The sequence below is a fragment of the Spea bombifrons genome, chromosome 10 (assembly GCF_027358695.1).
Source record: "Spea bombifrons isolate aSpeBom1 chromosome 10, aSpeBom1.2.pri, whole genome shotgun sequence".
Taxonomy (NCBI): Eukaryota; Metazoa; Chordata; class Amphibia; order Anura; family Pelobatidae; genus Spea; species Spea bombifrons.
The window spans coordinates 35,513,574-35,530,477 of NC_071096.1; the positions used below are offsets into that span (position 1 = coordinate 35,513,574).

A 16,904-nucleotide genomic window follows, 5' to 3' on the forward strand; every position below is an offset into this window, starting at 1 on the left:
TGTTTACCGTCTGGCAGACCCCAGCTCATGCTATTGCTTCAGTGTGTGCTCTCCAGATTTTACGCATAACCAGAGGCTAATAAATTGCATTTTCATGATAACAGAGCAGGTTTACCACACATGTAATAAAGCCCACGCGTTTCTGACACGCACAGCCAGCGGCCTCTCACTGCACTCTCTTGGCTATTTATCTTATAAGGAGTAAATATTTTTCAGGTTATTGAGATGTGGGATGCAGGCTGAGGTCTGAGATATTTGGATACAATGCGGTTTTGCAGACTTCTGACTCATTCTTGCCCTTTACGTAAAGTTTCAACTTCCAGATTTCTAATCGCCTCCTCACTGTCCGGGGAATTAATAGCCGAACTCTGCAGACAAACGGTTGGTGGGCCATGTTGTCTAAAACGTGTTAAGGTCAGCCGTGGGTGCCATCTGACTCATGGGATGTATATAGTTTCTGATATGCCAAAGGTTTTCTGACCCTGGAAATTAAACCATATCAACATTTCTAATGCCTGCTGCTGTGTAGAAGTAACTTTAGGGCTGTATTCTGGAGTAATTCTTGGGCAAATAAACCAATGGGGCAGTTTCTTTACAAAATAAAAGTGTAATGGTTCTGATGATATCTATAGATTCGAATGGTGCTCTTCTAACCATTCTAGCACCTAAATAAAATAACTCATGAGGGTTCTTCCTAAAAACCTTTGCCCTAATGTTCCAATCCTTCGTCGGTATGCCTACTTGACAGGTCCATACTGGCCTACGCTCATAGATGTACACTATCTATTTGGGCCCATAACATGTTGAGTATTATTGCACTAATGTTCTTAGTAGACACAGCGGTTCCGCTGTAATCCCTGAACCTCAGATGAGAGGAGGATATATGAGAGCGGATTTGCTGGGTATTTACAGTGGTGACATTTTTGCTGGAGCACAAGAGAGAAAAAGTCCAGAAGCTCACAAAGTGACCGTCACGGCCTGTTCTATGTATTCACAGGCTTCTCTGTTCCAGCAGGTTCCAGCCCCAACTCCTGGCCCTGCTTTTCCTTATTCTGACAGCGGATATTGTTTCTCAGGATATGCAGTTCCTGTACTTAGAGTACAGTTTGCTTGGTCCTGAGATCTGTTTTCAGACATATATATTTCTATCATTTTTTTTACTGTCCGATAAGCAATTAATCTACAGAAAAAAAGTTTCCCAACGTATACTGTACAAATTATACCTTCCCTGTTCTGTTTTGTGAAACATTCCAAGTAGGAAAAAAGATGGATGTTATGTCATAGCGTTGTCAGCATTAATGTTCACCACACGAGGGCGCCAGTGTCTCCTATACGGCTCCATGTGTTTATCAGTGTTGTACAAAGCACCAAATGACTGTTGGTGTGGGATGGTCCAGCTCTAAAGAAAGAAAAACCCTAGCATTAATGACAATTTACAGGCTTGCACGGAATGTGAGAATGATTACCCATTTTGCAGTATTGATTGAAAGCTATGGGCATTGTATATGTGCAGTCACATAATCCCAAGCATTCTTTCCTCATCCTAATATTAGGGCCCCATGGTGACCCATTCGCTGTAAATGCACAAGAAAGGGGCTTGACATAACATAAAAACACCCCACAATACATAGGAAGATTTGGAGAGCTAATTTGATGTAAAGAAAAAAATTCCAATAAACCTGTACAATTTGCGGCATGGTACAGAGTTTTTCCTAGTCCACAATAATATTCCCCACTTGTTTGTTCTGCTCCTTTTGTGGAAGAGGATATTTCTTGGCCTCTTCAAAAGGAGCAGGTAGGACAAGGCAGCAGTCAAATTTATACTGGATTTCCAAGAAAGGCACAAGTCTGCTGTGGCTAAAATAGGACTTTAGTTCAACAGGAATATACAATAAAAATCTTTTAATATTTTCTACTGTTGTTCCATCCCAAATATCACTATAGCTGCATGGATTTTCTTTTCTTTACAAAAATTATGTAGGAGAATTTGTTATTGCAACATATATTGTGGTAAGCAATTAACCCAAAGTTTAAGGAAGTCCAAAATAAACAAGTGGTGTAACCGGCTAAAACCACCAGCTTCTAAAAAGTTCTTTACAGGAAAATAACTAGTTTCTGTTTCATTTAAACCATTAATGTTTGACTTTTTTTTTTTATTTATAGGAGTGCTTTCTACTTGGTAGAGGGTTGTGATGCCATTTTACTCACATAAGACTGATTTTAGTTAGGTTGTCTATAGAAATTTTTGTAAATATTCCAATTAATGTTAAATAATCCTTAATATCTCTTATTAGGTGAAAATATGACATTTCCCTACCTGTGTTGTAATGCTAGTGGCGGTAGTCTCACACTTTGCCACTAGATGGCCCTATTTATAGGCAGATCCTGGTTAATTTTCCAAAAATTTAGTGGGCTTTATTTAAGGGAGGGTTTGCAGGAGAGTTGTAGTTTTTAACTCTACCTTAACTGTGAAGTGCCAACACTAGTAGATTTCTCCAGCAAGAAGGGCTGAGTTGGCCCTGTATCATGCATTTTTAATAGGCAAGGAGACTTGGGACAAAAAAATCTCCATTTTAACTATACTTTATACTGGGACAGCCAAGCTCATCCTTCAGCAGAAGCTCACTTGGAAATGTTTTTTACAAGATATAGAAGCTGAAACTAAAATCTCTTGCTAACGCTGTCTTTAGTAAGTAGTTCTCGTGTACCATATGCCATATATCTCAAAAACTCAAAGCTGAAGCACAGTGATGGATTAAAATCGAAAATATACTTTGGTGGGATCAAACAGACAAATCACATACACAGGGGGTATCCTGTAAGTGCTTGTTCTTGGTAATCTCAAATCTGTGCCCTACGTTCTTGTTAAATATTATACTGTGTTTTGCCTGCCATTTCTCACAGCTTCACAGTAGTAACCCGCAGAACTTTAGAAACCTTAAAAACCTTGTAAACGTTGAGTAGATTTGCCAACACGGCATTCGTACAGTCGGAGATGTTTTCGAGCGTTTACCGTGAGAAACGAGGGGAAGAAAATCACATATTAGTCTGAAGTTGTTTGCACCATTTACACTCAGCTGATTTAGTCATTCTGTTGACTAATCCACCCACAGAAGCTTTTGAAATTATGTGAAGTGACCAACAATCTCATTCATTCTAAAGAATTGGTTCCCCATAATCCTTCTAGGATTTTAAATAAGGGGAAATCAGAAAACAGTAGGTGAAAGCAATTGCCCAACCTCTGTTAGCTGCAGGTACAGTTGCCTTGTTGGGTTATAGACTCACAGGACTAAAAAGTATTAAAGTTCTGATTTGCAAATCTTGCTAGGCAGGGGATCTGTAAGTCACATTTTTACCATATGACTCAGCTATGTCAACATTCTGAATATTTTAATGTAATTAAACTTCACTGATGGGGAAACACAAAATTATACAATGATACTTTCAGACAATGAGATTATCTAGGAAAATAAAAAAACAAAACACCATATTCATAATAAAGCACAAGCCACAGGTGCCACTGCCATGTGAACTGCTCAAGCAGCTGCTGAGCACCAGATTGTTCTAGCGGCCCTTTCGGGGTGTAGCTAAAGTATTTGGCGGATCCAATATTTTTTTTGACTAGACTCTAGGTTTCCAGACTCCAATTAGCTTTTGTTGAAGCAATTAGCCTAGGGATTCACATACTTTTTGCAACCCACACTGTGAATGTTTGAATGATATATTTAATATGGACAAGAACAATACAGTAATTTATGAGTTTAAACAGATTTTTTATTATTGTAACTTAGGTAATCATTTTGTAGGACAAATTTATACACTTTGATCATTTCAAAGTGTTCACGTTTTCTTGCACCTGTATGTTATAGTGAGCTGTTGAGCATGGCTTCTATAATTACATAACAAGCCAGACACTGATGGCGGTACAGCATAACACCAAACCCTACATGCTGAGCCAGGCACTGATGGTTCTACAATAAGACTCTCAAGGCTATATAGTGAGCCAGACATTGATGGTACAGCATGAAGCCTTTCGCTATATGATATCATATGCTGGCGCTCTGCATTAATAGCTGCCATGCGTCGCGAGGGAGCAGGATACGGAGGCCTCTATGAACGGACATTGTGCTCCTTTGTTTTTGGGCTTTTGGCTGGGGATCCATGATCTTCTCGATCACCCCTGCTCCTCCAGTGGCAGGCAGTATAGAGATTTGCATTTACATGGCTATGTGTATCTTTGTGGTTGCTCTTGTAAAAAAGCTGGATAGCCTGCTAGCCCAGAGGAAGCACAGCTGTCAATTGGATTGTTGCCTTTAGTTAGGCAATGCAAAGCCAGGATTGTCACAGGCCTGTCATCCCTCTGTGGAAACAGATAACAGTGGTTAGGGAAAGGGGGCTTGGCTGTCTGGGGGCACTTGCATGTCACAGAGCACCTGCCATTCTCTAGAACTATCTGGTGCCACAGAAACCTCAATGTTGCAATGTCTGTCTCTGGCGAGATTGCTTGCAAAGCAGGAAGACATACCCACACAGAAGAGGAGCCATGGTTGTGCAGAAAAAAAACCCTGTTCCTTCAGGCGCCAAAAAATATAGGCACCTAAAAAACTGTGCTGGTTTTTGTTTCTTCTTCCTCTTTTTTTTCAGTGGCTGAAAGTTTATTTTTACTTTTTAATCATATATAAACATGATACTGATACTTATTTTGTGTGGTAGTTCTCAGATGTTACTCATCACAAACAAGCAGACTTTGTAACATTTACCTCTAGTATACCTGGAATGTGCGTTTTCTATGCTCGCACATGTTTGGATTCAACTTGCCACCATGTGTTTACTTGCTAGTTTACCTCTGGGTACAAAGCAATAATTGGCTCCTTGGAAAAAAAAAATGCTCAGACAGTTGGGACCCGGTGCTTTTGATTTAACAATACATCATGGGAATATCACTCAGAAGCTGTATCAGATGTTTTATTATGATTATTATTAGTACTATTTAGATTCCTATGGATCTGTACCTACCTGAGAATTCCATCTACTTCTCAAATTCTATGTTTATCTTATAAATTTGTAAGAAATTTGTCATCCTTGATTTTAACTCCTATGCTGTCTGCTCATAATTTGGTGCAAAGCAGAAACCAAAAGAACACATAAGTACTTGGTTTCCTGCCTGTTTTTTGTGTTTTTTTTTTGAGATACAGGCTTCCTCAACAAATGCAAAAAAAGAAAAAAAGACATCCTGAAGTACATGACCAAAAAGAGTTAGCAAACTCTACAAACTTTCACTGACATCACAATCCTTGACCAGTGCCCGAGGCACAGGTTGGGATTAAGATCCTAAGATATTTGTATACCTGCAGCCATCGATATATACCATACACTACCCAGTTATTCCTTATTTACAATATTAAGTATTCATTTCAACAATTTAGTTTTGCAAGTTATCAATTACTAACATAATGCGTGATTCTTAATTTTCAGACTGCAGTCTGTGCCTCCAGTGGTCCCAAAATATTAATCAGAATTGCTGCTGTAGTTGACTTCACTTGATTTCAGCGTTGAGAACAATATAAGAAAAAAAATATAAAAACTAAAATTATATTTCAAAAATCTTTATCATGAGGCACTCTGGGGATTTTTTTTATAGTTTCTTTGTGTTACTACATTTTCTGCAACTGACCCCTAGGAGGGATATGTACACAAAGCTCACAGTAAAGAGGAACTTGGAAAATAAGGACCCAAAAGTGCGTCCAATCAGCTAAACGGCAGTGTTTTTTGGCTAATGGGGGCTGAATGTGTTGCATTGACTATTATCCATGTGGATGTCATTGGATGTATCTGTTTTGATATTGCATACAATGAATGTTATTTCCTGATACATTGTATACATTTTACTGGTTTAGTTGGCAGTTATAACTTTGTGGGAGAATCTGTAATTACATCAGATTTAACATATTTCTCTGTAATATTCAGATATATCACGGCTCCCTAGACTAGTGAAACACAGCCAGCTTGTGCAATTCCATTGGTGGTCAGTGGTCACTTGCCGCCGACTGATGCAACATATTGTTGGGAAAAATAAAAAGCAACAATACATAGAAATCCTAAGCGGCTGCTTATTGTGTAATAATATTTCACACGCTGAGTGGAGGGGCCAGTCAGCAGCTATGGGCCTGGGAGGAAGCAGATGGCTGCTGAATTGCTTCTTTTTTTATTTTATTTTTAGCTCCTCTGTATTTTCGTTCAGGCTGTGAACTTAAAGGTGCAGTTCCACTTGGGGGGGGAGTTGTGCTCTCTAGTGTGTTAAGCAAGCAATCCTTAAGGCAGATCTGTGATTTTATGATTTAATCACATAAAACCAAAACACTTCAGGCCTTCTTGCATTGTATACCGACAAGGTATCCGTGTATGCATTTGTGTCACATGACAATTAAGTGTTCACCTTTGTGTTGGTCTGGCCCATTCTTAACCTTAAGATGATCCTTTGGGTTTTACCCTTATGCAAGTCACAGGGTTACCATATGCTGAATGCCTTATTTTAACATGATGTAGTGATCATATGACCCCTAATAACCCCCATAGACTGATCCCCAATGCATTTATGCAGAGCTTTCCTTTACTCTGTTTGCATTAAACCAAATAAGTTAAAATCCAGAGTGATGATAAACATTTGATAATTTTCCAATTAGAAGATGACTAGTACAAAATAAACACATTTTATTTAAAAGATGTCCAAAAATATAAATACATAGTTTATACTGATTTACTGAATTTTCATTTGAAACCAAATCGAGATTGTCCAGCACACATTTGCATACATATTGGTCAGAACCAAGTTCAAGAAAATTCACATTATAAAAATAACTTTTTTTCTCCCATGTCTTCTACATAGATTTATATACATTATTAACAGTTAATACCTGGCTGCTATACACAAAGAACCAAGTAGAAAGTAGAAAACTATATGCTATTTTGGTGTGTGTATGTATGTGTATGTGTGTATGTATGTATGTATGTATGTATGTATATATATATATATATATTTATATTTATATTCACACACAGCAGATCAGACTGTGATCTGCTGGCTCTCCCTATAGAACGATCTCTGGTGTGTCGTGCAGCCGTCGGAGATGATACGTGGAACCGGAGCCATCAGAGGGTCTTGGTGCAGATGCAGACTTGTAGAGCTGTAACTCTTTAATGTATCCTCTGTGAGCTGTCTCAGGCCAAGCTGTTCAATCTGAAAGGCAGAGGAGAGGCGCTGAAACCAAATATCAGCGGCCACACCATACAGGAAAGGGGACGAGGTTACAAGCAGGATGTTTCTGTTAAACGTTACTGATGTTTGGGGTGTTCGAGGGGACGTATGCTGTTGTAAAGTAATTGTTGCAATTTATTCAAACATTGCGCCCCTTGAAAAAGTGTAAATTATAGCAACGCAAGGGATAGTTCACCCCTGTGGAACGTTTATAGTATGTTTGCATCGAGTAGTAGGATATTAATAGGTCTATTAATAAAATAACCTTAAATATCTTATGTTTAGAACCCAAAAACAGGTGACATAATGGGTTTGGGATCTGTAATGGATTGGCGCAGCAAAGCCCACAGATGCTGCAGACCCTCTGTTACTGATGTGATGCTCAATGGAAATGGTAGACAATGAATAATACACGGAATGGTTTTGCAGCAGCCCAGATTCTTGCTGGCTTTATACTCCAGCCTACAGAACGGTATTATATGGCTGTGCCGCCACACCTGGGAAGACATTACCTGCACAATGATTAGTTTCAGTTGCAGTGGAGCAGCGTCGGGAAACTCCTCTCCAAAGCACAGCGTGATCCTGCTTTCAGGAAGCCTTCCTTGGCTGTAACATTGATGCAGTTCTGTAAAGATAAAGTAACGGGGTCAGTGGGGGTCATAGCTGTACGTTAGCTTCGGTGTGAAATACAGAATACTCTGTCTTCTGGTGTAGGAAAATAATTGTTTAACTGTCAGCCTTCCTGCCCCAGAGCTAGCGGGCTAATATTTGGTGTCCAGGGCATACCCGATGAAGCCTGAAATCTCATGTGTGTTTTTTGATTTGTGATAAAAAGCCAAATGCACTAATGCACATATACCTCTTAAATACAAAGCAGTGTCAAATATCTTGACCACCTCATCCCTTTCGAGCTTGTTGGGTCTGTCTTTGTACTGCATGCAGTTCCCGCTCCAGAACACTCGTCCTTGGCATAGCCTCTTGATGTAAATGCCTTGCTTGTTGCTGTATAGGAGCACTCCTCTGTCGAGGTGGCCAAACAGCTTCTTGGTGACCTGCTTCTGGCGCTCGCTCGTGATGTAATCAGCCGGTGGGAATCGGATGTTCTCAAAGTTCTCTGTCTCGTAGATTTTGTCTCCGCCAGGAAGGTGCTGTCCCAGCGATATGCGGCATCCTTCCATGCGCGTGGTGGTGACTTGACTCACCAGCTTCCCACCATAGAAAAACTGAATCATCATTTGCGAAAAGGCTGCGGGATAGGTTAAATGTGAAGAACATTTAGTGTACGTATTTCAGTCTATAGTGCTTAAAAGTATCCCTGTTATCTATGTTCACATCTCACAGAATGTCACCACTTGTTTCGATGAAACTAACAGGTAAACCAGATACATTTCATCTGAAGAAGTGACCTCTATTGTCCTGAAAGCTTCTGTGACCCTAAAAAAAATGTCCTACTCTGTTTCTGACTGCAGGCTAGCGTTTCTTACTAATGTATGTCGTACAGTTCTCTTTACAGTGCTTTTTTGAAGCTACACTTCACTGATATTGGCAGGTGCTTCCTTTCAGTCAGGTTGGTATCTAACCCTTTTAGTGACGGAGGAAGGAGCTGTGTATGGGTTTCTTTATGCCTTTAGATCTTGTGACATAAAATAAACATAATTTATAAGCCCAGGCAATTCCCTTGGAAGTTCCAGCCCCATGTGACTGTCTAGTGTGTGTTATCACCGCTTTGGTGTTTTCCTTGGTCTTCCCAGCCTTCGCATTATCTTGTTTTGAATGAGTGACTGTGTTTCTTAGTAATTAGGCATCTTATGTGTTCTTTTGAAATAAATCTTTTTTTGTAAATGTCCCTAATTCACCTGTGTTGATAAGCACACATGACTAGATGGAATTAAGTTGAGTATTTCTGCTGCCGTCAATGAAGCAGGTTATAGAGCGGAAGTCCTCCTTACCGTGAGACATTGGTTCGTACATTGGGTATCCTTCCATCGATGAGACACCTGAGGGCAAAAAGTGATTCATTTATAGCGTCACTTTCCATGTGACTATAATTGACTATAATGTTTGTTCTAACCAGGACCTGAGAATCTCCTCTAGTGGGCCAATCTTATGTGCATTAGAACAGGCAATATTCACCATGTCAATGGACATAACAGACTGCATTCCTTTTTAGAACAGACTCGAGGATACGCTGTGTAAGTTTCCACTTACACCATTATTACCCAAACACTTATTAGCTCTGCTCCCACCTTCTATGTAAAACCCTCTGAGGGGTTGATGCTTCTTGGCTCCAGTTGCAAATGTTGTGTCTAGAGTCTTACTTCTACTAATATAGGAAGTAACCAATTGGGCTGGGTGCATTACTTACCAGCGTTCAAGTACATCCACAAGTCCTGGGCTGGCTGCTTCTGGCATATATCTTTGGCAGGTGATGGACTGCGTTTTATTATAGCCAAGTAATCATCTGTAGATGGCTGTGGGAGATGAGCACGGACCAGGTTAGCAAAATTTTAAAAAAATGTATAACACCCACATTCCAAAAACAAATCACCATTTTTGCACATAGAAAATAGAAGCGTCATTTTAAACACCGTCAAACCACATGGAGTCGTGTAAAAAATATGAAAGCCATCTTGACTTGTTCGGCCACTAGTAAGAGTATATTATTTTCTCTTAGTGAATTACATTCACTTTGTAATTACCCTGCTGAAAAAGCATTTTATTAAATTATTGGCTCCTCACCTCAATATCTGATGGGCTGCAGTCCATGTCTGTGGCTTCATTTATGTTTCCACAGACAGATTTACCTGTAAAGGAAAAAAACACCAGAAAGGTGAGGCTTTTCTGAAGCTATGTGATGTTTTACCCTCCGATTTTTCCGGTTGATACTCCAGACCCTGCTTTCGCCGCACTTACTCTTCTGTTCTTCCTCGGGAACGATCCTGTACACTTTATAGGGCTCGGAAATGTCCAGCTGCGACCTGTCAGTCACCTCCTCGAAGTCGGGGCTCTTGTTGAGAGCGCAGCGTAACCGGGTTTTCCAAGTGGCTGGTTCAGCTTTATCCCCTTCTTTGAATTTGCCTTTGAAAACTGCCCATGCCTGCAAAAGAGATCAGGGGTCACTGCCACCTGACTCATCACAGATGGTCCTTGACACTTGCCGTAGGGGCTACCCCATACCACGGCTGACAACTAGACCCCAGAGTTCAGGTAACTGACCAGCAATGTGTTACTGGAGGCGCATCCTTATGGCGCTCCTTAAAGTGCGTGGGATACTTTGTAGGCTTCCTATTTAAAAGGGAAGTATGTCTTTGTGGTCTTTATTTTTGATCCTGCTCGTTCCACAATATGTAAATAACTCGCACGACATATACATCCACTCGCATTGTGCGGGTAAACAAAACATGATAAATCTGAAACCACTGCCTATATTGTCTTGGTTGCTGTGGTTTTTTTTTTTTTTAGTATAGCGTAAAGCCTTTGGCCTATTTGTGAAAATATTTTTACTCGTTAAATATGTGAGGCAAGCATTTTTAATAGAAAGGGTGCCGTGTGATATGCATAAAGCCATCCTAAAGAAAGATTAACTAGAATATTCACAAAGGAATTTGTATCTATGTACTGGTGGTCGGTGGTGGTCCTTGTGTATCCCCCTTTATAATCAATAAAATGAGTTTACTTTAAAAATGGATGCATCCACTTCCTGGTTGTAGTCCTGTTTTCCTGCGTGTTTCCAAGGGATCCGAAAGAGGCTTTTCTCGTCGTTTTCCCACACAAGCCCGGGGTAATACCCGCTGTCTATTTGCTCTATCAGCCACTGCCGCAGCCTCCTGCCTGTGATCCGGTCACACATCTGAACAAATACATAGAATTAGCATTTTGCTGTGATAAGTGAAGTTACACGCCAACTAAGTAGACAATCGGTAAATATCACTGAATCAAATACAGATTTCCTTCAGTTTCAACAACGTTCTACAAGTGAGATCCCCCGAGGGAGCTTAGGCTGTGAAAAAAGTTTCACTTGCCACCCCGGAGAGCTGAGAGAGGAAATATGGTTAGAGATTAGAACATGCGAAACATGTACGATATGTTTTTGTATAAGATACAAACATGCTTGGGACGGGTATCTATAAGTTTGTTTAAATGAAAGTAGGTTAGTGTCATAGGTGTCTGATTTTTCAATTCTTATTTCACAAACCTATGTGTATGAATGAACCTAGCATTCTCAGATAATCACTGGCTGAAAAAACATGACTATTAGCCGAGCCTTTCAAACCCGTGCCCCTATGTGAAATAACATTACATCTCTGTTAGACCTAATATTTCTTTATGACCACTCGATTTTAGCCCACATCCCTTATAGTTCCTAAGATTAGATAGAATATCAGACCAGTGTTCCCAAATAGCAGATAACTATTACCGTTCACGGTGTACAAGTAAAGGATACTACATACAAACTATGTTCCGGGTATTTAAATATAATGTGCTTTGTGCAAGGTGCTCTCGTATTCCCTCTTATGTTCCTCATCACCTGGTCTCTAGTACTTAGCATTTCTCAGTGAATCCTATATCAGTTATTTGGTTCCTTGGTTTTAGTTTTGCCATAAATACACATACATTAATATATAAACCGTGTACTTTGGAGCTTTCCATATAAATAACATTATGTTTGGGTGTATATGTATCTGTAATGATACAAACAATTGTTATGTATCTGATAACACAATTTAATATGCAATCTCTTATGACCACCAAATAACTAACACCATTAATAATCTCCAAGTGGGTCTGAAGGAAAGCCAGTAGCCGTACCACCAATGTCACATGCACTTATCACATGATGGCCAGAATATTTAGGCTTTCTACGCCCCTAGAATACAACGTCTCAAAAACTATAGATCTCAAAGTAAATGTCGTTACTGATCCTTTTGGTAGAAACAGATACATTTCAAATCTGATCAATAAAGTGGGATTTCTGGCTCCAGCTCTTAAGTGGTTGGCATGTCATAGAGGAATGGAAAACTTTCTATTTCAACCCCCCCCCCCCCCAAAAAAAACCATTTGTGTGAACTGTCAGAATTCTGCCACAGGTAAATGTGTACCCTTATTACTAAAGCTCCCCAGACATAGCTCAACACTGTTTCAATTGCTTTGTGACCCCATCAGGGGTAGGCAGTATACCTGTACACAACCCTAGTGTCTGTGAGAACGTGTGTGTCGCTGGTACCCTGTTGGTATTTAGGAAAATGCCACCTGCCCCCCATGATATTGGAGGTGATACACAGGGTTCTGGTACCAGCCCTGTTTAGACAGAGGGAGTGATAGCAGAAATTCCCAGTGAAGAATCAGCCAGCCTGTCGCTATGCACCTGCCAACTGTCTGAGAGCTGGTGATGTTAGGACGAGCCATACCTCTGCCAGCGCTGTTCCCTCTGCGTGTGCTGAAGCTGGTGCTCCTGCAGGCTTCTTACAGGACGTTACACAGCATGCTCACTAATACAACTTCTGACCCGCCCACTGTCTGACTGGCAGACCTCTGCTCCAATAGAAACAGAGCAGATACACATCAGCAGCCCAATGGAAAGTAAAGTCAAGCTTGTCTTCTTTTAAAGGCACTCTTTTCCGAGAAATGAATATTTTCTATGATCTGACCTTAGGGGCCCATGTCATCCTCTGCCCACAGTACTGTGCTAGAAATCACCCCCCAATTACCCGAAAATAGCAAAATACCAGTGGGCTGATCAAAGCGCATTTATTATAAAGCTGTGTGTCATTACAGGAAAGCAATCAGAAATCTATTAATAGTCATCTGTAATTGCTATGATTGCTATGATTGTTATGAATATTGGCATAATTTAATGTCACTTAAAACAACATAAAATGTTTAATTTGTGTTTATATACCTCCATGTGCAATAAATTGGATGTATATCAGAGAAAGATATTTTGTTTACAGTATGTTTACGTAAAGGGTCGATAATGTGGATGTAGTAACTACAAAGAGAAAGAAGAGGAGGAGACGGGGAGAAAAAATAGAAGTCTGCTGAAAAGCACCTAATTAGGGCTGTTTCCAGATGCCCTCAAATTAACAGTACAACATTTATATATATTATAATATATAATCGGGAAAACTATTACCTTTAAAATATAAAAATTATAAGTTAATTATGTATTTCTATGTACAAACCAATGTCTTTTTTGGCAAGCGATTAGGAATATTCGTGAAGGGATTTGTCTTTGTAAGAGGCCACAACTTGCACAAAAAATATGCAATCTTTGTAGGCAGGGAATTGTAGGATATGGACCAAACCTGATGGAACAAAGTTAAATTTGTGAATTTGGGAGAAATGTATCTCTCCTCTAATTAAAGGAAGAGACTGGTTGGTATTGTCTGCATCCTTATAATTTGTTTCAATACATTTGTTAACTGGTGCCAGTCTTCTGAAGGTGGTTTATTACTACAGGAAACAAAAGAAGTGTATATAGTGTAACAAAAATAGCAATAATGTGTATGAGTCATTCCATATTCTGAGAGAGAATGTTTTAAGTCAATAAGGAAACATATACAAGTAACTATTTGTAGGAAATGGATGTTTTGTATTTGATCTCGACCTTCACAGCTTTTGGGACCTTTGAATTGACTTATCACACATATATCACCTATGCTCTATAGAGTACACATATCTTACCCCATATAAGAAAGTCTCGACTTACTTGTTGACTTGCACTTGAATGTATGTTTTCTCTTAGCAGCATTACAAACTCATCGGGGTATACACTCTATGGCCAAAAATATTGGAACGCATCTCTTAATTATCAAATTCAGGTGTTTCATCATATAATATCAGAACAAAAACTGTGTGGCGGGAGCTTCAGGGAATGGGTTTCAATGGCCAAGCAGCTGCATGCAAGCCTAGTTTATTGGGTTGAAGATAGCCATGTGTTGTAGATGATTTTTCGTCCCTGGCTCCCTCGGCTTCCTGTACATGCTGGTTACCACCGCTGCATTCTGCTTTCTTTACCATTACATGTTAACCTAACTTCCTGTAAGGTTAGATAGTCTACTTGGCCTATTTTATTCATCTACTTAAACACATTGCATATCATAACTCTAGAATGTGAGATTAAGTGACATTGTTATGTTACATACTACTAATGTCCTGTCCACCCATTGTACAGCGCTACGGCGTTTGAAAGCAGTATATAAAGCATCGCTTCTGTATTCCAATGGCACATTTTGTTTGCTAATCGGAGTTTACGTTTATGAGGATAATTGGTTGTTAGAAAACCCCTTTTGCGTTTGTTACAGCTAGAAATTTGGCATGTAAACCACTGACCCCAAACTTTTGAGCAGTAGTTTGTTTAAAAATGAGAATTGATAATGTTGCAAAATATAGTGATAACAATACAATAAGAATAACATTTTATGAAAATGTTCACAATGTTGCCCTAGGCTGTGTGATTTGGTGCCTGGACTGATTAACCTTTAACTGAATAGAATATTGGGGCAAAACATGTTTCTTGACTACTTTAGATGCGTTTCATTAACCAGGTTCCATGGTTAAGGAATCTTGGAGTAGGGACGGTAACTCCTACGTTCTTGGTAACATTCCAAGAATGCTTTCAATTTCAAATGAACCTGTGCTCATAGTCCATGGAGACCTCCTGCACAAGTTTCCTTATAATAGATAATGTGTCGCAAACATATTCTTGTGAGTATGTCATGCTTAAAGGAACAGTCCTATGAAAAGTGTATTGGCTGTGTATCTGAATACTTTTATGGCTTTTCAAGTCCCAATGTATCTATATCTATAGAGATTCTGGGCAAAGTTTCAGGGGTTCTGTAGATGTCTGCAATGAAGTTGGATAACATTTGAATAGTGTTTTTTTTTTACAAGGTCAAGGTGATTTGGTACACACTGACATTTTAGAACATAAATTTAATGGCATCAATACTGACGTTCAAATGATTTGCCTCTGGCTTAGGCTGGGCTTAAGTTTGATAGGACAGCGATATGTACATGTCTCAGGTGTTCTCTGTTGTAGGTGGAGGTGCTGTGCCTTTGATCGTTTCCAGACAATGACTGTGTAGAGGCACACCTTGGTCATTAAAGAATTTCCAGGCAGTCCAATGGAGACGCGTTTCCTATCATTAGATAGCACTAATATTTAGCTTTCCTGTAAGTGTCCTGCAAGGCGTGCACCATACCGTGCCAAAAAGTGTTAGCACACATCGACCTATTTTTTTGTTTGTTTTTTTTCTTGTTTGTTTTTTAAATGTAATTGTACCTTGAGATTAACAGCGGTATCTAAAAGGTTAGGTTTTGCCATAATGAAAATTCTACGGTGGTAATGACCTGCTGCGTTTGGCAGACCCATTGGTGTATTAAAAATGAAGATGTTCTCGCACCTCCAGTAACTTCTGCGTTACATGAGCTTCTGCCGTAGAATCGATCTCAGGTGTGGCTGGTGCCATCTGTGCAGCTGAAACGTGACAAAATTGTCGGGGGGGGGGGCATGTGCGCGTGCCAAGCCATCATTGTTAAAAATGGAGCTCTAGACATGTGGAAAATGTGCCTTGTGGTCATATACAATGATTTGGCACTCTGCACACCATTCTTAGTGTCTCATTTATCCCATGGGGCCAATAGGCAATCTGTGCATGCGGTCCATGTTTTGGTGCCAGTCATTCTGGTGGTATGTTCTGCCCGCTGGGGTCTGCACCCCACTGCCTCTTTTACTCTGTATTGACTCAAAAAAGAAACTGCTCTGCCTCCCAGTAATCCATCCCCTTTCTTGCTCTACGCTAAATTGATCGCCTATTCCTACGTCTCAGGATTGGGGGTCAGAACCTAACTGGACCCTAAAAACGATATCCCTTCCATATCCGTCTATATGGGGAGCACAAAAGCAGTGAGAAACTCAGCAACCCAAACTGTTATATTCAGGAGCCTTTGTTTTGCAAATCATTTGTTTGAATGGAAACATTTAGAATATACAAAAAGTCTGAGGAGCAGGAGAAATGGGAAGTGAATATAAGTTTAAGAGTACACAACACGTGGGATTCGCTGCGATATTAAAAATGTCACAAGGCAGCTGTGTGTTAACACAACCCCAATGCCAACTTCCCCTCTCTCTTTAATGCTCCTAAAATATCTAATTTCAATACCTGTATATCTCTGCACCGTGACCACATCGCAAACCATTTCTGCTGTTTTTTTGGAAGTGGACACCGTATTCTTCTCTCCCAGAGCTAATTTTGCTCCTGTTAAAACACCGCAATGGAAGCATAAAGCTGAACTCCACCACGCATCCCCTTTTTTGAGTTTCTAAATGATCAGAATTGTAGCCACAAAAATGTTTACCTTGGGGTGGGCTTGCAGGTTGAGTGAATTATTGGTTAATAAACAAGGGCGATTTCACTGTACGTTATTTTGTTGTAGCAGAACCTCGTACGTAAATGGAAAAGGTTTTATTTAATTAAAGGAGATGTTTTTGCACACTGTGGCATTCTCAGAAACTTTCTCTTGCTTTCTCAAATCAATCCACTGGTGGCACAAATACCCCCCGGCACTGAGTGAATTAATGCAGCAAATAATAGTGAATGAAATAGTCAAGAATAAAGCTACCGATATTCACGTAAGGAATGAACAA

General features: G+C 39.8%; 1 protein-coding gene across 1 annotated transcript; it reads right to left on the minus strand.

The window, feature by feature from the left end:
* Positions 1 to 7,063: 7,063 nt before the first annotated feature.
* IRF8 (interferon regulatory factor 8) lies at positions 7,064 to 12,741 on the minus strand. The gene is made up of 9 exons (XM_053448291.1): positions 12,664 to 12,741; positions 10,932 to 11,105; positions 10,169 to 10,352; positions 9,995 to 10,059; positions 9,621 to 9,726; positions 9,205 to 9,252; positions 8,115 to 8,501; positions 7,768 to 7,880; positions 7,064 to 7,237 (listed from the first exon to the last, which is right to left on the minus strand). The coding sequence occupies exons 2-9, from the start codon at positions 11,103 to 11,105 to the stop codon at positions 7,064 to 7,066; spliced, it is 1,251 nt and encodes a 416-aa protein (XP_053304266.1). The 5' UTR covers positions 12,664 to 12,741.
* Between the last annotated feature and the right edge of the window lie 4,163 nt (positions 12,742 to 16,904).